Below are 22,590 nucleotides of genomic sequence, written 5' to 3'. Positions count from 1 at the left end.
TTTTTCTTTATAATTTTCAAATTGAATTTGACTTGCCTCTTCAGTTTGATAACCATGAAATAGAAATTTGATCTGCAGTTGTGAGCAAAACAGTATAGCCTCGATATTTAAACGGGGAAATTTTCTCTTTCATACATTGTTAAAGATGCAATAACCCCTCCATCTACTCCCAAAACATACATCACAGAGTTGATAGTTTTTCAAACTTTCAGAATTGTGTTTCATAGTCATTTAGTTGAGGTCAAATCATTTGGAGTAGGTCACGAATGTCAATGAGGGTATGGCAATGCACTATTTACAACAATGTAGAAATATGGGTGAATAGAGTACTAAGTTAATTAACAATTTCACCCACTCTCCCTCCAATAATATCCAGTTTATGATTCAATACGTCATACAGGGTGTGGTGATTAATAATCTGAAGAATTTGATATCATACCATTTGATACCCAAATGGGTGAGATAAAAGAAACTGCAACAAAGTCAAACGCCATAATTTTACATTTTAAAAAAAAATTATTGAATGAAAGCAAAAAAATGTCGGAAATAGCATCAAATTTTAGAATAAGTTTAGATTTGTTCGAATTGGTCACCTTTGGCACGAATTTTGATCTTCAAACGGCCTATGAAACCGTCACACGCTGCCCGAATGTTGCTCTGCGGTATTTTGGCCCATTACCGGCGAAGCGCTTGTTGGAGGTGATCGACACTTTGGTGTTTTTTTATGCCAACCTTGATTTATAAAATACTCCAGATACAATAGTCCAACGGATTGGTATCCGGAAATTTTGGTGGCAATTGTTCGCTGGAAATGAAGCGAGGAACCTCATTTTGTAACTATTCTTGGGTGGCGCGTGTTGAGTGCTATGGTGCTGAGTCCTGTTGGAATGTCCAAGGTCTGCGGCCGAAATGTTTGCGTGCCCAAGGCTTTAATGCACCTCCAGAATATTTTCGCGAAAATATTCGACATTTATTCTGATGTCACGGTCGATTAATACGAGCGGAGATCAACCATCGGTTGTTATGGCGGCCCACACCATCACCATGGCCGGCGCTTGAGTTCTGGTGGCCAACCGAAGGTTCACATTTTCAGCTGACCTCTTTGGCAAGTAAACACGATCATTTTGTTTGTTTACAAACCGCTGGACAACGAATATTTTCTTATCGGAGAAAACCAAATTCGGCAATTCACCTCTTTCGGCCAAGCCAAGCAACTCTTCAGCTCTTTTGAGTCTATTTTCTTTCAGTTGCGGTGTAAGTTTTTGCACTTTTTGGAATTTCAATGGCTTTACCCCGAGCTCATTTTTTAATATTTGCCAAATGGAATATTGCGAAATATTCAACTCAAGAGTCATTTTTCGGCCTCTGTGACGCGGGTTTCTATCAAGTCGCTTCTTTACTTTTCGAACCATTTCTGCTGTTTTCTTCCATCCACTTCCTTGACGTCGGGCTACGCTACCAGCTGGAGTAAATGCTGGAGTGCTCTAACGACAGCCACTTATGGTTTTCCAGCCAAATGTAAAGAAATCACACTATCACGCTTAAACTCCATCGCAAATAACTTTTTTTCTGGAAAATTCTCACCAGAATGCGTTTTATGCTTGTAAACAATATAATGAGCTGTCACTAGAATAATTTTTACCGCCGTCGGACGAGTGGCTTAGAAATGACAGCAGTCTAAAGTTGGTTGCAGTTTTTTCATCTCACCTTGAATAGAGTACTAAGTTAATTAACTATTTCAACCCCGGTATTTAGGTGATTTAAGAGACATTATTCACCGAAAATGTTTCAAATTTGGTATATTAAGTTCTTAATGGATATTATGACAGAAAATTGTCTGTGCATGTCCCCGCCTTCGTATAGCCCCCATATAACAGCACCTCCCGATATTGGGTATATTATTGTTTTTAGCGACATTATTTACCGGAAAAGTTTAAAATTTTGGTATTTGAAGTTCGAAATGGATATTACAGCCTATGACTATGAAAATTGTAAGCGCAGGTCCACGCCTTCGCATAGCCCCATATAACGGTACCCCCTGATATTCCGTATTTTGATGATTTTAGCGACTCAATTCACCCGAATTGTTTCAAATTTCGTATTTGAAGATCTTAATGGGTAGTACCTACAGCCCATGACCCCCGATATAAGGCGTTTCATTTGATAATTAGGTTTTTTTTTGAAAATTTTTCCAGTCCCTTCAAAATGAATGATTCTGCCACCCGAACTTAGATGCTTTTTTACTTGTTCATTGATGCCGCCAGACCATAAACCTCACCAAACTGCGTAATTTTCTGGATGAATTTTACAATGCATATCTTCACTTCAATATCAAAGACGGCAAATGAGCTTCGTCGTAAAATTAAATAACCACGCTCTTATTTTTTTTAACTAAGAACCTATTTTGATAATAAAATTCAATGATTTGCAAGCGTTGTTCGTTTGTAAGACGATTCATGTTTAAATTATAAACCAAACTGAAGATGTGTGACAGTGAAACAAAACACGAAACGTGAGTGAGCTGCTGCCAAAAAGATAATGGCTAAAAAATTACTCTTCACTAAAATTTTGCTTCGCTCTCTCTTTCTCTTGCTTCTCTCAAGAAACCGGCAGTGAACTAAGTTTATAAAATCCAGAAACCTGAACATTGACAGCACTTGCCATGTATGGTGTAATTTTACTTTGTAGAATATATTTGGCTGTGGTCTCGACGAGTTCGATTAAGCTATTTTTTTAATATTTTAAGTTTTTTTCCAGAGGATTTCCGCATCATATAAGTCCTTCTAACAGTATTTTATAGGGTATATATCTATAAAACCCTTCTATAGATAAAATATCTTAACAGATGTTCCATTTTTTTTGCAAAATTTGACAAAACCTTGAAATTTCGCACACTATTTCACATTGCCCTCCAAATGTTTTATTAACTATTTCGTGGAAAACCACCAGCCCCCTAAGTATATTATTTATGTTCCACGGAAAACACTTTAATATTCCGGCCTAATTCAAAGTCCAAACTAATTTCGCGTTGATATTTTTTATTAAATGGAAAATCACCGTATCAGAAGAAATAAAAAACGTTTTTTTTTTTTTTTCTAAATATTAAGTAGAATAAAATTCTACTAACAACATTTTGGCACGTTTTAGTTATATTTATATGTTGCTATAGTTTTGTTTTTGTTCCATTTTATTCCAATATGAAAACCACAGCTATATACGGTCGTTTGATTATTGTTTTGAAAGAGATGTCAACACAGGAAAATTCCAATTAAATGCTATTAATACCCAAAAAAATAGAATTTTAGAAAAACTATCTTAAAGCCTAAAAAAAAACTTAAAAAAATTCAAATTTGAAAATTTTTAAAAAATTGAAATTTGAATTAGAAATAAATACTTATTTTTCTATGTGTTTACTAAATATTTGAATATTATTTAATGTAAAATGTAGAAAAGCTTTGAATACTCTCAACCATTTGGAACGAATTCGGTAATTTTCAAAAAAAAAAAAAAATAAAATAAATAAATAAATAAAATCAGTTAAGAATTCCATTTATTTTAGACTCCATACGACGACGTGGCAAGTTTTTTTATTTTTTAAAAAAAATCGGTTAATAATGTAGCTAAAATCATCAAAATACCGAATATCGGATGTGCGTGAAAATAAATTTAAATTTAAATTCTACTACTTTGATTTTTCGCTTACCAACACTGGTTTCTCTCAGAGATAAATTTAAATTTAACTACATTTTCGTGAGAGTAAATTTAAATTTAACTCAAAAGTGCTTGTTGTGAAAGAAAATAAAAGTTAAAATTATGAAAATAATATAACAATAAAATGTTATATGAATTGTATTAAAAATTAATAATTATAAGAACTGTGGCCAGAACAAGAAAAGTGGCCAGACTTATATTTCCTATGGTCACTGTAGGAGAAATTGGTTTGGACCCACTGTGGAAAAATGGTTAGGGATGCACCCTTATGGTGTCCATTTTCGGAAAGAGCATCGAAAATGCTCCTAGACCACTTATTCTCATAATCCAAACCCATCTGGAATTCCCACAGTGGCCAGATTTATATTTCATATGGTCACTGTAGGAGAAATGGGTTTGGACCCACTGTGGTAAAATGGTTAGGGATGCGCCTTTATGGTTTCCATTTTCGGAAAGAGCATCGAAAATGCTCCTAGACCAATGATTCTCATAATCCAAACCCATCTGGAATTCCCACAGTGGCCAGATTTATATTTCATATGGTCACTGTAGGAGAAATGGGTTTGGACCCACTGTGGGAAAATGGTTAGGGATGCGCCTTTATGGTGTCCATTTTCGGAAAGAGCATCGAAAATGCTCCTAGACCAATGATTCTCATAATCCAAACCCATCTGGAATTCCCACAGTGGCCAGATTTATATTTCATATGGTCACTGTAGGAGAAATGGGTTTGGACCCACTGTGGGAAAATGGTTAGGGATGCGCCTTTATGGTGTCCATTTTCGGAAAGAGCATCGAAAATGCTCCTCGACCACTTATTCTCATAATCCAAACCCATCTGGAATTCCCACAGTGGCCAGATTTATATTTCATATGGTCACTGTAGGAGAAATGGGTTTGTACCCACTGTGGGAAAATGGTTAGGGATGCGCCTTTATGGTGTCCATTTTCGGAAAGAGCATCGAAAATGCTCCTAGACCACTTATTCTCATAATCCAAACCCATCTGGAATTCCCACAGTGGCCAGATTTATATTTCATATGGTCACTGTAGGAGAAATGGGTTTGTACCCACTGTGGTAAAATGGTTAGGGATGCGCCTTTATGGTGTCCATTTTCGGAAAGAGCATCGAAAATGCTCCTAGACCAATGATTCTCATAATCCAAACCCATCTGGAATTCCCACAGTGGCCAGATTTATATTTCATATGGTCACTGTAGGAGAAATGGGTTTGGACCCACTGTGGGAAAATGGTTAGGGATGCGCCTTTATGGTGTCCATTTTCGGAAAGAGCATCGAAAATGCTCCTCGACCACTTATTCTCATAATCCAAACCCATCTGGAATTCCCACAGTGGCCAGATTTATATTTCATATGGTCACTGTAGGAGAAATGGGTTTGTACCCACTGTGGGAAAATGGTTAGGGATGCGCCTTTATGGTGTCCATTTTCGGAAAGAGCATCGAAAATGCTCCTAGACCAATGATTCTCATAATCCAAACCCATCTGGAATTCCCACAGTGGCCAGATTTATATTTCATATGGTCACTGTAGGAGAAATGGTTTGGACCCACTGTGGGAAAATGGTTAGGGATGCGCCTTTATGGTGTCCATTTTCGGAAAGAGCATCGAAAATGCTCCTCGACCACTTATTCTCATAATCCAAACCCATCTGGAATTCCCACAGTGGCCAGATTTATATTTCATATGGTCACTGTAGGAGAAATGGGTTTGTACCCACTGTGGGAAAATGGTTAGGGATGCGCCTTTATGGTGTCCATTTTCGGAAAGAGCATCGAAAATGCTCCTAGACCACTTATTCTCATAATCCAAACCCATCTGGAATTCCCACAGTGGCCAGATTTATATTTCATATGGTCACTGTAGGAGAAATGGGTTTGGACCCACTGTGGGAAAATGGTTAGGGATGCGCCTTTATGGTGTCCATTTTCGGAAAGAGCATCGAAAATGCTCCTAGACCAATGATTCTCATAATCCAAACCCATCTGGAATTCCCACAGTGGCCAGATTTATATTTCATATGGTCACTGTAGGAGAAATGGGTTTGGACCCACTGTGGGAATTCCAGATGGGTTTGGATTATGAGAATCATTGGTCTAGGAGCATTTTCGATGCTCTTTCCGAAAATGGACACCATAAAGGCGCATCCCTAACCATTTTCCCACAGTGGGTACAAACCCATTTCTCCTACAGTGACCATATGAAATATAAATCTGGCCACTGTGGGAATTCCAGATGGGTTTGGATTATGAGAATAAGTGGTCTAGGAGCATTTTCGATGCTCTTTCCGAAAATGGACACCATAAAGGCGCATCCCTAACCATTTTCCCACAGTGGGTCCAAACCCATTTCTCCTACAGTGACCATATGAAATATAAATCTGGCCACTGTGGGAATTCCAGATGGGTTTGGATTATGAGAATAAGTGGTCTAGGAGCATTTTCGATGCTCTTTCCGAAAATGGACACCATAAGGGTGCATCCCTAACCATTTTTCCACAGTGGGTCCAAACCAATTTCTCCTACAGTGACCATAGGAAATATAAGTCTGGCCACTTTTCTTGTTCTGGCCACAGTTCTTATAATTATTAATTTTTAATACAATTCATATAACATTTTATTGTTATATTATTTTCATAATTTTAACTTTTATTTTCTTTCACAGCAAGCACTTTTGAGTTAAATTTAAATTTACTCTCACGAAAATGTAGTTAAATTTAAATTTATCTCTGAGAGAAAACCAGTGTTGGTAAGCGAAAAATCAAAGTAGTAGAATTTAAATTTAAATTTATTTTCACGCCCATGAATATCGGGAGGTACCATTATATGGGGGCTATACCAAAACGTGGACCTGAACACACAACTTTCTGTCACAAGCTCTAGTATCCATTACGAACTTTAAATACCAAATCTGAAACATTCCCGGTGAATAATATCGCTAAAATCATCAAAATACCGAATATCGGGAGATACCATTATATGAAGGCTATACGAAGACGTGGACCTGCACATACAATTTTCTGTCATAGGATGTAGTATCCATTACGAACTTCAAATACCAATTTTGAAACAATTCCGGTAAATAATGTCGCTAAAATCATCAAATTACTGAATATCGGGAGGTGCCGTTATATGGGGGCTATACGAAGACGTGGGCGCGCATAGGCAATTTTCTTTCTTAGGCTGTAGTATCCATTAAGAACTTCATATACTAAATTCGAAATATTTCCGGTGAATAATGTCGCTAAAATCATCAAAATACCGAAAATAGGGAGGTACCATTATAGGGGGCCATACAAAGACGTGGACCTGCACAGATAATTTTCTGTCATGGGCTGTAATATCCATTACGAACTTCAAATACCAAATTTGAAACATTTCCGGTGAATAATGTCGCTTAAATCACCAAAATACCGAAAATAGGGAGGTACCATTATATGGGGGCAATACCGTGGACCTACATGGCCCATCTTCAATACCGAAAGTCTTGCAGACATAATATACATTTGAGTAAAATTTTATCAACATACTTCACTTTGTTCGGAAGATAGAGTGATTTTCACAGACGGATAGACGGACGGACATCGTTAAATCGACATAGAATTTTATGCTGATCAAGAGTGTATGTACTTTGTGGGGTCTAAATGTATATTTCGAGGTGTTACAAACGGAATGAAAAACTTTATATACCCTCTATGCTATGGTGGAAGGTATAAAAACACACATTTGAAATGGATGTTTTTCTTTCGAATTTACTTTCGAATCGTCATTTATCAAATGACCCCACAGTTGAAGGACAAGAAATGGTCGATTTTCCCATTGTTGTTTGCTTATGCTTTGAAAGTTAATAAAATATGCGCTTTAATGAAAACAGAGTTTCATAAATGATTCATCGTTGGGCGCCATTTAATCTATAATAATAGTGACGATATTAATTGTCATGCAACAAAATACTGTCTCGCCAAAAACCTACAAAATTGCCGAATTGTGTAGATTTTCTTTATGGATGGTAATAGAGAAGAAAAACTTTGAAAGAGTTTTTCTTCTCTATTACAAACAAATTTGTTTTTCATAATTTTGTTGACAACATTTAATTTATTCCATTTGAATTGTTTTCTTTTCTTTTTGTTTTGTAAATTCCTTTCGTCTATACATTTTCCGCTACATTAATTTACAAATTTTTTTCGCAAAGAAAATTTTCGTTTTTCTTGGCGTCATCACCAAATTTACATATATTTTATATGAAAAGCAAATTATATTAAATTATATTATATTAAACAGCAGAGATTTCTTGTAAATTTGGCGATTTGTATGTTTTAACATAATATACAAAATGTTTTTCGTAATTATTATTATTATTGACGGAAATATTGTGCAGCTTTATTTGGGCTGTAAAGCAGTTATGAGGAAAAAAAGGAAAAAAATATATTGACGTTTTAGAAGGAAGAAATTACAGAAAAATCGTGGGATTTTCCATGCGAGTATTTGGTACTAAATTACTGCACTCTGACAGCTTTTCATAAAAAGATAAAAATAATTTTGATTCTCGTGTAAAATATGAAGGATTCGCTCTATTAGTGTTTGAAATGTGCGCCATCTAGTGATACTGGATGAACCAGCCCCATCTTGGGACACAAACGTGTATTTTAGGCGACTACAGAGTAAAGAAACTACAATTTTTTAAAGCCCCGATTACACACTTTGTTATAGTCATATGTAGAGTAACTTTTTATTTTACATTTTATAGCATATTTTAAGGGGCTTCTAGCTTCTATATATGAAAGACTTGTGAAATAACTGACTGACTGAATCTAGAAACTTATAATTTTGCTCGAGGGTCAGTCTTGGTGTGTATGCTGCGATTTTGGAAATTCGTACTAAAAGGGTACGTAAAGTACTAAAAAACACTAAATATTTAATACTTTGTATTGAACAAACGGACACTATGCAAATGTGTATTTGCTTGGGAACCCTAAATGAGTGACCACACCTTTTAGACGAATATAGAGTTTAGAAACAACAGGATGACATGAAAAAATTGCAACCAACTTCAGATTGCTGTCATTTCTAAGCCACTCGTCCGACAGCTGTTAAAATTATTCAAGCTCATTATATTGTTTACAAGCGTACAAAAGCATTTTGGTGAGAATTTTGCAGAAAAAAGTTATTCGTGATGGAATTCAAGTGTGATAGTGTGATTTCTTTTTTTTTGGCTGGAAAATCACAAGTGGCCATCGTTAGAGCACTTCAGCATTTAAATGTGAATAAATATTTTGTGTCTCGCACCATCGCTCGTTACCGTGATACTGGTGGCGTAGCCCGATGACAAAGAAGTGGGCGGAAGAAAACAGCGACATCAGCAGAAATGGTTCGAAAAGTAAAGTATCGACTTGATCGAAACCCGCGTCGCAGTGACCGAAAAATGGCTCGTGAGCTGAACAGATCGCAAAGCCATTGAAATTCCAAAAAGTGCAAGAACTTACATCGCTACACGAAGAAAATAGACTCAAATATGGTAGCCAAATATGGTAAACTGCACCATTGCACTCAGCACGCGCCACCCATGAATGGTTACAAAATGAGGTTCCTCGCTTCATTTACAGCGCACAATGGCCACCAAAATCTCCGGATACCAATCCGTTGGACTATTGTGTCTGGAGTATTTTGGAAAGCAATGTTGGCACTAAAAAAATACCAAAGTGTCGATCACTTCAAGCAAGCGCTTCGCCGGGAATAGGCCAAAATTCCGCAGAGCAACATTCGGGTAGCGTGTGAAGTTTTCATTGGCCGTTTGAAGGCCATAATTTAATTCATAATCCAATTCGAACAAATCTAAACTTATTCTTAAATTTGATGCTATTTCCGACATTTTTTGCTTTCATTCAATGAAATTAAAAAAAAAAATGTAAAAATAAAGGCGTTTGATTTTGTTGCAGTTTATTTACCTCACCCTGTAGATACAATACTATAAAACGTCTTTTCAAACTAAAATTTCTGGGAACCTAAAAGTATGCTATACAAATCCTACAGAAAATTTTGAAAAAAAAATCACTTTACATATGACTTTAACATCATGTGTAATCTAGGCTTAAAATAATAATTTTCTAACCAAATTTAACGTCCTACACAAAATTAACAATGGAGATATTGCATTTTTGGCTCTCTAGTATTATGTTCCTGATTAGATTTTTTATATTTTTTAATGGTGATCTTTTGTTATTTTTCAGAAAATCTCTAGAACTATGTCCAATACGGAGAAACAGGGAGTCACAAAAATAAGAAGTAAGTACTCAATATAAATACATTCTTAATAAATATTAAAGAAATTTGGAGAAGGTTGAATAAACTCACAGAAAATTCTTAATTTGTAAGAATTGTATGGAAATTCTTCTAAAATATAAAGAACGAATTTATTTTAATAAAAATCAGATTTGTTCATATTAATCAATTTGCTTATGACCATCTAATAAAAAACAAAACTCAAATGACTTCATACTGTATTCAAAATAAATTAATCAACTCGGGAACATGAACTACATTGACCATTACTACATACATATATACATACATATGTATTTAGCTATATCAGATTGACCAACAAAGAGAGATGGTGTCACTTTTTGCCCGAGTTTAATTGTTGTCCTCCGATCGATCAGATGAAAAAAAAAAAAAAATAAATAAAAAAATTATTAAATGCTTTGGAGCCATTCAATGCAAATGTTTAGATGTCTATAGTCCACGATGTCTATGACATTTTGTTGCCATGGTGTTCGTTTGATATTGATAGCATGTGAATGTATGGGTATATCATAGCTTCATGGAATACAAAATTGTCGGCGATCGTCTTTGTTTGTATTGTGACGAGCCTCTTTTTGTGCCCATTTTTTTTATTCATACTTGTCGATATGTAGAAAACCGCCTGTTCGCCAGTATTGAAATAAAATACAGTTGATATCTAAATGGGTGTGTTTTTTATGCCTTTCTGTGATGCGGCGATCATCGACATTTTTCGACTGCATTCTGTTGGCAACAGTACGACAGACAGTTGCGTTTTTCCAGTTATGTAGCGGAGATTCTAGACAACTGTTTTTGTGGAAAAATATATAAAAACAGAACATTTTTGGGCTCCCCCTTTTTTTACAAACATTTTTTAAGTCTTCCCAGGCAAAAATCGAGAATCAGTTTTTAAAAATTTTGGATCTGATACAGAAACAAATCCAGTATAGTAAAAAATGTTAGCCTTTTTTTTAATTTTTTCCAGATATAGTTTTCTTTTTTTTCTACTGAACCGGTATTAGCAAAGAAAAACTTAACAGAATGTACGGAACAGAATCGGGTTATCCGGACCCATATCTCCGGATTCAATAAAGATAATAGCAAATATCGCAGCATTTTGGAAAGGGTCATTTAAGCTATAATTTTGTATTTTTAGGGGATATTTTCGACTTTTGAGGTATTTTGTAAAAAATCTGGATCCAAAAAATAAATTACAAATATAAAAAAAAAATACTTCGCAGAAAGCGAAAGGATTATACGATTTTTGTCCAACTTCGCAAGTCCTAATATTTGCATCAGTGCTAGGTCAGGTGCAAAAATGGCCACAAAGTGTCAAAATTTTGAAATATTATAACATTTATAAACATTTTTATTAACCCAAGGTCTGGTGTGAAGATGGAATATATCGATCCACTCCTTCTGGTATCTCCGCCACATAGCGGTCAAAATTAACATTCGATTCCATTCAGACTTGGCACATCTCAATATCTTCATAAACACAAGATCTATCATAAAGATGGTAGAGACCCGAGCACTTCTTCTGGTTCCTCCCCCACAAAGTGTCAAAGTTTTGAATAACCAAAACGATTATGAAATCCCAAATAAGCGTCCGGTTCTCTTTATACTTCAAACACCAATGATACCGTCACACGCTGCCCGAATGTTGCTCTGCGGTATTGTGGTCCATTCCCGGCGAAGAGATTTCTTGAGGTGATCGACACTTTGGTATTTTTTAGTGCCAACCTTGCTTTCCAAAATACTCCAGACACAATAGTCCAAGGGATTGATATCCGATGATTTTGGTGGCCATTGTGCGCTGAAAATGAAGCGAGGAACCTCAATTTGTAATCATTCTTGGGTAGCGAGCGCTGAGTGCGATGGTGATGAGTCCAGTTGGAATGTCAAAGGTCTGCGGCCAAAATGTTTGCTTGCCCAAGGCTTTAAACACCCTCCAGAATATTTTCGCTATAATATTCGGCATTTATTCTGATGCCACGATCGATTAATACGAGCGGAGAGCGACCATCGGCCGTTATGGCGGCCCACATCATCACCATGGCCGGCACTTGAGTTCTGGTGGCCAACCGAAGGTGAACATTTTCAGCTGACCTCTTTGTTACTTACCAATGATCATTTATTTTTTTTACAAACTGCTGTACAACGAATGTTTTCTCATCAGAGAAAACCAAATCCGGCAGTTCGGCCAAGCGAAGCAACTCTTTAGTTCTATTGAGTCTATTTTCTTTCTGTTGTGGTGTAAGCTCTTGCACTTTTTGGAATTTCAATGGCTTTACCCCGAGCTCATTTTTCAATATTTGCCGAATGAAATATCGCGATATGTTCAGCTCACGAGCCATTTTTTGGCCACTGTGACTCGGGTTTCGATCATGTTGCTTCTTTATTTTTCGAACCATTTTTGCTGATGTTGCTGTTTTCTTCCGTCCACTTCCTTGACGTCGGGCTACTGTTGAACTTTGTTGCAGTTTTTTCATCTCACCCTGTATTTATATCATATTTATTATGGTCCGACAATATTAGCCCAATGGACAATATTTGTAAATTCCTTCGGAACCTACTCCATAGAGGGTCAACAATTTGAATAATCATAACAGAAACCAAAATATATTTAAATCATCGAGGGTATACTTTTGCCGGCAAACCAAAATATTCATATAAATAATGCGAATTTCGAACATTTCTAGTTATTTCGAATGATATGAATTCCATTTCTCATTGAATATTTTCCAGAACATTCTTGCTGTTCAATTGATTGTCCCGGCAATTTTCAACGTACAGCGAAAATTAGATCATTCAATTAACAAAATGACATTTTGCGATGCGATTCAATTCTGGACAATGAAAGTGAAACTTTTAATATGACACCTAACATGTATTCGTACATATATGTACATACATACATATGTATGAATATCAACATACATTGAAGTGAATTGCATGCGGTACGCAATTTTCGCAAATTGTTTTGTTTGTAACTTGACAATTGAATGGGATATCATAACCTTATTGTCGAGCCAGCGTTCTCTATTAAATAAATGTGACCCAGCGTTCTCCATTAAATAAATCATGATCATCATCGTCTAAATCAAAGTTTTTCGAGAACTCTGATTCATAGTCGACAATTTTCTGGGTTCTTACGAACCCAGCATTTTTTTTTTTTGTTTTGAGTTTACTTTCGCTTACCATGAATGGTATGAGGCATAGCTGTAACATGTACATGTATTGGTGAAAAATTGAGGTTATAACTTCATTTATTGTTTTATTGAATATAGCAAACCTCACTGGCGTGATCATGGCGATTGAAAAGTGGCAATATTTACTTGTGAATGGTGATCAATTTAACGATCAATGGAAATGCGAGAATGTTCTGGAAAAGCTGTCACATTCAATAAGAATGTTCTTGCTTGCTGCCTAAAATTTCCATTCCTTACCAACATCATAGCCTTTTATTCCAAATTTATTCAAATATGTAATAGACATTTAAATTGCTGTCTTCTGTAACAAGCGCTGACATCTCCATAAGAAATTGAATTGAAATTTGAGACATGTACTACCCTAGACATTTTGGCACATCCATTGCTGTGTCTCTCTCTCTCTCCATCCGTTGCTCCATGTCATATATATGGCGTGACTTCTCCATAAGAAATGTCCTAGAAAGCTAATCCCTAATAACCTTCCAACTATCATTCTTCAGGTTTATTGTCTCATCAAGGCCGTGTGTTGAAGGAATTTCCAAATGCAAGCGAAGAATAACAAAATGAAAACAATACCAGCCATGGATGATTGTTGGGAGTGGTTGTTGGAAACATTTTTTAAGGTTGTTTACCAGAACCTAGACATCATAAACTGTGACGCATACAAATATATATGGGGGCCATAAAATTTATGGTGGAAATTTGTTAAATGACGTATTTCTTTGTCTAAGGTCTGGTTTTCATGGTTGAGGATGATTAGCCAATATTTTTTGTTTTGATAATGAAAATTGATTGCAAATTTGGCAGGCGTCTAGAAAAACTGTCTGCAAACAGCTAGATGAGGCCATTAAACTCCTCCTTGGAAGCTCCTATGAGAAAATATTATAGTCTTCTATAAGAGGAGACATAAGGGTCCTCTCAGAGAAGAATTCAAATTCTTTCAAAAAAAAAAAAAAAAAAACAATCAAGTGTTCTTCTCCGAGAAAACTTGAAGATCTTCTCGGAGAAGCCTTAAAGATCTCAGAGAAGACTTAAAGGTCTTATCATAGAAGACTTTAAAATAATCTATTGGAAGACTTTAAAGTCTTCTCAGAGAAGACTTTAAGGTTTTCTCATAGAAGACTTTTAAGCCTTCTCATAATTTTTACATTTTTTTTTTTAAATTTTATTCAATGAAAGCAAAAAATGTCGGAAATAGCATCAAATTTTAGAATTAGTTTAGATTTGTTCGAATTGGTCACATTTGGCACGAATTATGTCCTTCAAACGGCCAATGAAATCGTCACACGCTGTCCGAATGTTGTTCTACGGTATTTTGTCCCATTCCCGGCGTAGCGCTTGCTTGAGGTGATCGACACTTTGGTATTTTTTAGTGCCAACCTTGCTTACTAAAATGCTCCAGACACAATAGTCCAACGGATTGGTATCCGGAGATTTTGGTGGCCATTGTGCGCTGGAAATGAAGCGAGGAACCTCATTTTCTGACCATTCTTGGGTGGCGCGTGCTTAGTGCGATGGTGCTGAGTCCTGTTGGAATGTCCAAGGTCTGCGGCCAAAATGTTTGCGTGCCCAAGGCTTTATTACACCCTTCAGAATATTTTCGCGTTTATTCTGATGCCACGGTCGATTAATACGAGCGAAGAGCGACCATCGGCTGTTATAGCGGCCACACCAACACCATGGCCGGCGCTTGAGTTGTGGTGGCCAACCGAAGGTGCACATTTTCAGCTGACTTCTTTGGCAAGTAATCAAGATCATTTTGTTTGTTTACAAACTGCTGGACAACGAATGTTTTCTCATCGGAGAAAACCAAATTCGGCAGTACACCACTTTCGGTCAAGCGAAGCAACTTATTAGCTCTATTGAGTCTATTTTCTTTCTTTTGCGGTGTAAGTTCTTGCACTTTTTGGAATATCAATGGCTTTACCCCGAGCTCATTTTTCAATATTTGCCGAGTGGAATATTTCGATATGTTCAGCTCACAAGCAATTTTCCGGCCACTGTGACGCGGGTTTCGATCAAGTCGCTTCTTTACTTTTCGAACCATTTCTGCTGATGTTGCTGTTTTCTTCCGTCCACTTTCTTGACGTCGGGCTACGCTACCAGTATCACGAAACCGACCGATGGTACGAGACACAAAAGATTTATTCACATTTAAATGCCGGAGTGCTCTAACGCTAGCCACTTGTGGTTTTCCAGCCAAATATAGAGAAATTACACTATCACACTTGAATTCCATCACGAATACCTTTCTTGGAAAATTCTCACCAAAATGCTTATGTACGCTTCTAAACAATATAATGAGCTGTCACTGGAATAATTTTAACAGATGTCGGACAAGCGGTTTCGAAATGAAAGAAGTCTGAAGTTGGTTTGCAGTTGTTTCATCTTACCCTGTATATATAAGGTCTTCTCAGAGAAGGATTTCAGGTCTTCTCATCGAAGACTTTAAGTGTTCTCATAGAAGACTTTAAGCTCTTCTCTGGGAAGGGTTCATTGAGAACAACTTTAAGTTCTTCTCATAGAAGACTTTAAGGCCTAACCAGAGAAGCCATAAAGGTCTTCTCCGAGAGACATTCAAGGTGTTCTCAGTGAACCCTTAAAGGTCTTCTCCGAGAGGCCTTAAATGTCTTCTCCGAGAAGCTTTAAAGGTCTTCTCCGAGAAGAATTAAAGGTCTTCTACGAGAGGCCTTAAAATTCTTCTCGTAGAAGACTTTAAGATCTTCCCGTTGAAGACGTTAAGGTCTTCTCATAGAAGACTTTAAGGTCTTTCCAGATAAGCCTTAAAGGTCTTCTCCGAGAGACCTTTAAGGTGTTCTCAGTGAACCTATAAAGGTCTTCTCCGAGAGGCCTTAAATGTCTCCTCCGAGAGGCCTTAAAGGTCTTCGCCGAGAGACCTTCAAGGTGTTCTCCGAGAGACTTTAAAGGTGTTCTCAGTGAATGCTCTATCCTTCTCCTAGAGGCCTTAAATGTCTCCTTCGAGAGGCTATAAAGGTCTTCTCCGAGAAGCCTTAAGGGTCTTCTCCGAGAGGCCTTAAGGGTCTTCTCCGAAAGGCCTTAAATGTCTTCTACGAGAGGCCTTAAAGGTTTTCTCGTAGAAGACTTTAAGGTCTTCCCGTAGAAGACGTTAAGGTCTTCTCATAGACGACTTTAAGGTCTCCTTCTCATAGAAGACTTTAAGGTCTTCTCATAAAAGTATTTAAGGTTTTCTCAGAGAAGACCTAATAATCCCCAATTCTGCAAAAAATTGCTTTGTTTAAAAATTTTATAAAGAATTGTTTAGGAAGAGCTTTCTGTAAACGCTTTTGCTCTCTCGTTGGAAGCTCCTCTAGAAAATTTGAAAACAAAAGCTCCCGACGATGCCATAGCAACAAAACTCAACAAACGTACTTCAATATTGAAATTAATTATTATTCATTGTTTAATGACACACATATTTTGTAGTCATTTCAATTTTTGAAATTAATTAGTTGTTTATTTTCTCGAAGATAAAAACCTACTTAGTATGCAACTTGCCTAATGATCTGGAGAGACCTACAAAAAGGGGAAGCTTGATCTATGGAAAATTAGTAGCTACAAATAGAAAACCCCTTTGAAAACAAACAGCAACAACATCTTTAAAATTATCAGTTATGCCGACAACAGCCCCGACCTCAAAATTTCCCACAGCCTCTACCAATGCAAACATTAATATGTATCAACAAAAATATGTGTGTTTGTGACTCTGTGTGTGTGTGTGTGTTTGTGTGGTTTGGGACGAGCCCCTTTTTTGTCTGACGTTACTGGTGTTTTTATTGGAATGTTGTTGCAAATGGCTGTGTGTTGTTTTTTCGTTTTGTTTTTCAAGTTTACTTTAGCATTATTATGCGGTTTTGTATTTTTTTTCATTTTTAATGTTTATTAATTATTTATTTCAAAAAAGAAAAATCCCAACAACAACTAAGCATGTTTTTTTATTTACAATAAATTAGTCGATTATTCAACAGGTTTTTTTACATTGCATATCGATTGGTGTTGTTTATGTTTATGCATTTGTAAATTATAGAGGATTATAATATTCCGAGGGTACTAAAAGGTACAAATGGGACTTTTAATATGTGAAATTTTTGTTGTGAGTACCACTCGATTATCCTCACAATTTCGTGCAGCTATTCACATTTCCTCCCATTCTTCCATCGGCCATTTTTCTTTGTATTATATCAAACCCGGGCAAATATTTTTGTACCAAAATTTTCTCTGTGTTTGAATAGCATTTCAAAATTTCTTAGAATTATCACGTTTCTCTAAAATATATAATGCATTTATTTATTTTTATAAAAACTAAAAGAAGAAAAAAAAAACAGAAAACTTCTGCGGTTTTTGTTAGAAAGTCCGTCAGGTCTAATGAAATAAATCACACAATTCTTATTTATATAAATATAAATATTTTTGTTGTTGATTTCTTTTTTGCAATAAACAAAGTAGTGTTTTATTCTTATCATAGCACGTGCTCTGTGTGGGAGAGGAGGATAAAAAGTACTTCTAGTGTTTGTTGAATAAAGTTGCAATTGGATAGCAACAATAAAACATTTTCAGTACTGTATTCAATTACTCATGATTTTTATCAGTCTCCAATGGACTTGACGTTAATTTCCAGGGAACAACAGCTGCCAAGTTACAATGTTGGTGTTTTAATACCCTACAACACTATGTGTTTGATTGGGCCATCAATTATGTAACACCTCGAAATATTGATTTCCCACATAGGAAAGAATATATGGATATTCCTATCTCGCCGAGATGAGTCAATCTAGCTTTGTATGTCCGTCTGTCCATGTTAATTTGTAATCATTCTACAGGTCGCAATTATGGTCCGATCCTCCTGAAATTAAGCATAGAGGTGGGGTTAGGGTCAGAATGAAACATAAAAATTTCCTGATTTTGCAGTTGCTCTACAGGTTGCAATTATAGAAAGAATAATCCAATTTTGCTTCAACTTAGTCTAATATTTGCATCAGTGCTAGGCCAGGTGAGAAAATATCGATCCACCCCATCAAGTACCTCCCCCACAAAGGATCAAAATTTTAAATAATTATAACTCTTGTGTGAATATGGGATATATCGGTCCACTCCTTCTGATACCTTCCCCCACAAAGGGTCAAAATTTTGAATATCAATGAATCTCTTAGAGCACAAAATTAACATCCAGTCTCAATTTTTCTATCAACACAAGATCTATTATAAAGATGGTAGAGAAGCACCATTCTTTTTGGTTCCTCCTCCACAAAGGGTCAAAATTTCAAAATAACCATAAAGCTCATAAAACGCGAAATTTAAATCCGATTCCATTCAGACTTGGCACATCTCAATATTTCCTTCAGCACGAGATGTGTTATAAAGATGGTAGAGATGGGACCATTCCTTTTGGTACCTCCCCCACAAAGGGTCAAAGTTTTGAATAAACATTAAAAGACCATAAAATCCGAAATAAGTATTCGGTTCTCTTTAAATTACACACATCCAATTATTTTTTTAACCCAAGGTCTGGTGGGAAAATGGAATATAGCGGTCCACTCCTTCTGGCATTTTACCCTCAAAAGGTCAACATTTTAATATCCATGAAACTCATAAAACGTTAAACTAACATCCGATTCCGTTTCGACTTGGCACATCTCAATATTTCTATCAACACAAGATCAAAATTTTGAATATTCACGAATCACATAAAACGCGAAATTAATGTCCGACCATTTCCTTTGAAACTTCCTCCAGATAGGGTTCAAGATTTGGAAAAACAAAACGTTCAAAGAAAGTGAAATAAGCATGTAACTCTCTTCAGAATGAACACATACAAGCATTTTTGCTAACACAAGATCTGTTGTGGGGATGATATCTCCGAAGACCTTAGACCTCATAAAGTGTCACAACTTTCAATATTTTTATCTGTCATAACTTGCGAAACATTTCTCTTAACCAGAAACCTGAGATGAATATGAAATTTATGATTTCGCATTAAATTGAATATAAATGTTCGACTTTCTTCTAATTTTGCCCATACCAATATTTTTATCTGTATTAGATGAAGTATGAACATGGAATACTTCGGTTGACTATATCTGGCACCTCACGCACATTTAAATATTTTCTAAAAATGATCACACATCTCATATGAAGTGAAGGTAGTAACCGATATAGTGCAAACCTGTCATGTCGCTATATTTATATCATATTTTTTTGGGTCTGATACGAAATGAGCAATATTAGCCCATTCCTTCGAAACCTACTCCATAGAGGGCCAACAATTTGAATAATCAGGACAGAAGTCAAAATCTATTTAAATAAGCGAACTTTGGCTGAGGGTAACTTGTTTTTATTAAAAATATTTTTTGGAACAGTGTGGCTTGTTTGTTCGGGATACCGTAGTATTTTGTTGTTGCAAAATGGTCTGGCTTTATCCCTTTATTGTTGTTTTTATAAAAACAACGTTTGTTTATTAGTGGAGAACGATGGTAATGTTTACCAGGGGGTAAGGCAGGGAATACCTAGGTTTCGGAAAGAGCCACCAATCCTCATCAGTTCCCTTGTTTTTGTCTGGGATATTCTCCCCAGAAGTTATTTTAAAAATAACTTCTATGACAAAAAACATTTTTTTTTACCCAAGTGACGAGATCGTAAGCTCAATAGAAGAGGAACCAAAGAATTAAATAAAACTAAAATTCTCTTGGAAAGTCTTCTAAATCTTACAACCGCACTTATAAACATTTACATCTTTCTCCACTTGTTATGCTTTCGTTTAGCCTGAACGAAGTAGCATAACCATGTAAGTTGGTTTTGTCTGTTACAACAAAAACCCCTTCGTCGACCGTGCCTTGTCTAATAATAGAACAGTGTGGCTTGTTTATTCGGGATACCGTAGTATTTTGTTGTTGCAAAATGGTCTGGCTTTATCCCTTTATTGTTGTTTTTATAAAAACAACGTTTGTTTATTAGTGGAGAACGATGGTAATGTTTACCAGGGGGTAAGGCAGGGAATACCTAGGTTTCGGAAAGAGCCACCAATCCTCATCAGTTCCCTTGTTTTTGTCTGGGATATTCTCCCCAGAAGTTATTTTAAAAATAACTTCTATGACAAAAAACATTTTTTTACCCAAGTGACGAGATCGTAAGCTCAATAGAAGAGGAACCATAGAATTAAATAAAACTAAAATTCTCTTGGAAAGTCTTCTAAATCTTACATCCGAAACCTAGGTATTCCCTGCCTTACCCCCTGGTAAACATTACCATCGTTCACCACTAATAAACAAACGTTGTTTTTATAAAAACAACAATAAAGGGATAAAGCCAGACCATTTTGCAACAAAATATTTTTTGTATGATTTGTTACCAAGGCGACTTATTGGCCGCAATTCGATACTTTCTAAATTGTTCTATATTAAAGAGTTATTATCTTTGCCTCCTTATATCAAATGTTCTGCCTTCTTTGCATATCCCCGGGGCCTTCAAACCACGTGCAGTCCAAACCCACCTAATTGATATTAATTAATCTAATCCCTTGTAAATTGAAAATGACAAATATCAAAAGATGATGTCTCATCTCATTTGGAATGTTCGAAATAATTTCTAGAATTTCCAGATAATGATTAATAGACAAAAAAGACAAACAAATTACTTGAAAAAGATAGGAAACGTTGTTGTTATTTTTTCTAATTCTTTATTGTTGTTGTTATTTTGTAATTTAAGGTTATTCGATAAAAATAAATTTCCTGTTACAAAGCTTAACGAACCAGTAAATTGTTGAGCCCCCGTTTCATTAAGTGTCTGGGTGTAGTTTGTGAGCGACTATTTTCGATCTTTTTTCTGTTGTCGTGATATTGTCGCAGTCGGTCGGCTATCAGACAATGTCATCGAATTCTATTGTTGTTGTTGATTTTAGTTTTTTTATTTTATTTTATTTTTTGAATAAGTTACTACTACTTAAATCTGGATAATGGCGGTTTGCATTTCCATGATGAGTGATCATTCTCTCATTTCGTCATTCATTCATACATTGCTTTTGGGCTGATCATTGAAAAAAATAACAAAAACCTGTGAAGTATTCTCGTTGTGTTCATAAAAAAAAAAACAAAACTATTTTAAAATACATTATTTTCTTTGGAAAATAATGGGTAACCAGTTTGCTTACAGGTCATTCCGCATTATTGAAATAGCTTTACTTTTTTGGGATTTAAGCGAAATTTGGTTTAGTTCGAAGGGTAAACAATATTTTTGTGTCAATTTGATATCTTGGAAAATGATCTGCTCTGTTTTTGTTCCAATACCTTTTATTACAAGAACAGCAACAATTGCCACGAGTAAATAAAGCTCTTGAATTGTTAATTGTTTTTTTGGAATTTCATTATTTACATTTTAACACATGGGAGGAGGTTATTGAAACCTACCTATTAGTTGTCTTCTTTTTCAATGGCAAAGGTGTGTTGGTAATTTTTTCTTTATTTTTTTGCTTTGAAAAGACGTAATTCTATAATTTATTATTTCAATGGAATAGACACCCACCTACCTCAGGCCACTGCATGATTTTAACGGTTATTATGATGATGATCATGTGATTATGGTGACTAAGAAAGACATTGTGAAAAGTCGTGATTGACAATACCTTCAAAAGAAATCGCAAATACAGAATTTAATAATGAATCAAAATAAGACTCGAAATAAATACTTCCTACATAGAAGATCAAAAAAAGACGATCTTCCGCAAAGACATAACGAAATCTAATGATCTCCTATAAGAGATTACCTGATCTTCTATAAAAGATCACCTGATCTAAAAAAGATCCCATAGAATATCCAGGTTATCTTTAATAGAAGATCGGGTGATCTTACATAAAAGATCCAGGTGATCTTCCATAGAAGATCAGGTGATATTCCTCAGAAGATCTTGTGATCTTCCATAGCAGATCAAATGATCTTCTATAGAAGATCCAGGCGATCTTCCATAGAAGATCCATGTGATATTCTATAGAAATCCAGTTGATCTTCCATCGAAGATCAAGGTATCTTCCATAGAAGATCAAGGTATCTTCCATAGAAGATCAGGTGATCTTTCGTAGAATATCAAGTGATTTTCCATTGAAGATCAAGCGATCTTCCATAGAAGATCAAGTTATCTTCCACAGACGATCCAGGTGATCTTCCATAGAAGATACAGGTGATCTTCCATAGAAGATCCAGGCGATCTTCCATAGAAGATCCAGATGATCTTCCATAGAAGATCCAGGTGATCTTCCATAGAAGATCCAGGTGATCTTCCATAGAAGATCCAGGTGATCTTCCATAGAAGATCCAGGTGATCTTCCATAGAAAATCAGGTTATCTCCCATAGAAGATCGGGTGAA

The 22,590-nt window shown here is 35.8% G+C and overlaps 1 protein-coding gene across 1 annotated transcript in view; it reads left to right on the top strand.

Moving 5' to 3' along the window:
* Positions 1–22,590, top strand: part of LOC131800717 (sialin-like) — a 58,525-nt gene that overhangs the window by 5,523 nt on the left and 30,412 nt on the right. Inside the window, exon 2 of the mRNA XM_059118398.1 lies at positions 9,959–10,013. Within this exon, the coding sequence (XP_058974381.1) occupies positions 9,974–10,013 (40 nt within the window). The 5' untranslated portion in view covers positions 9,959–9,973. The remainder of the gene's footprint in view (positions 1–9,958; positions 10,014–22,590) is intronic.

The sequence above is a fragment of the Musca domestica genome, unplaced genomic scaffold (genome assembly GCF_030504385.1).
Source record: "Musca domestica strain aabys unplaced genomic scaffold, Musca_domestica.polishedcontigs.V.1.1 127, whole genome shotgun sequence".
NCBI lineage: Eukaryota > Metazoa > Arthropoda > Insecta > Diptera > Muscidae > Musca > Musca domestica.
The sequence above is the reverse complement of the archived record's forward strand: the minus strand, read 5'-3'. Positions and strand labels throughout refer to the sequence as shown.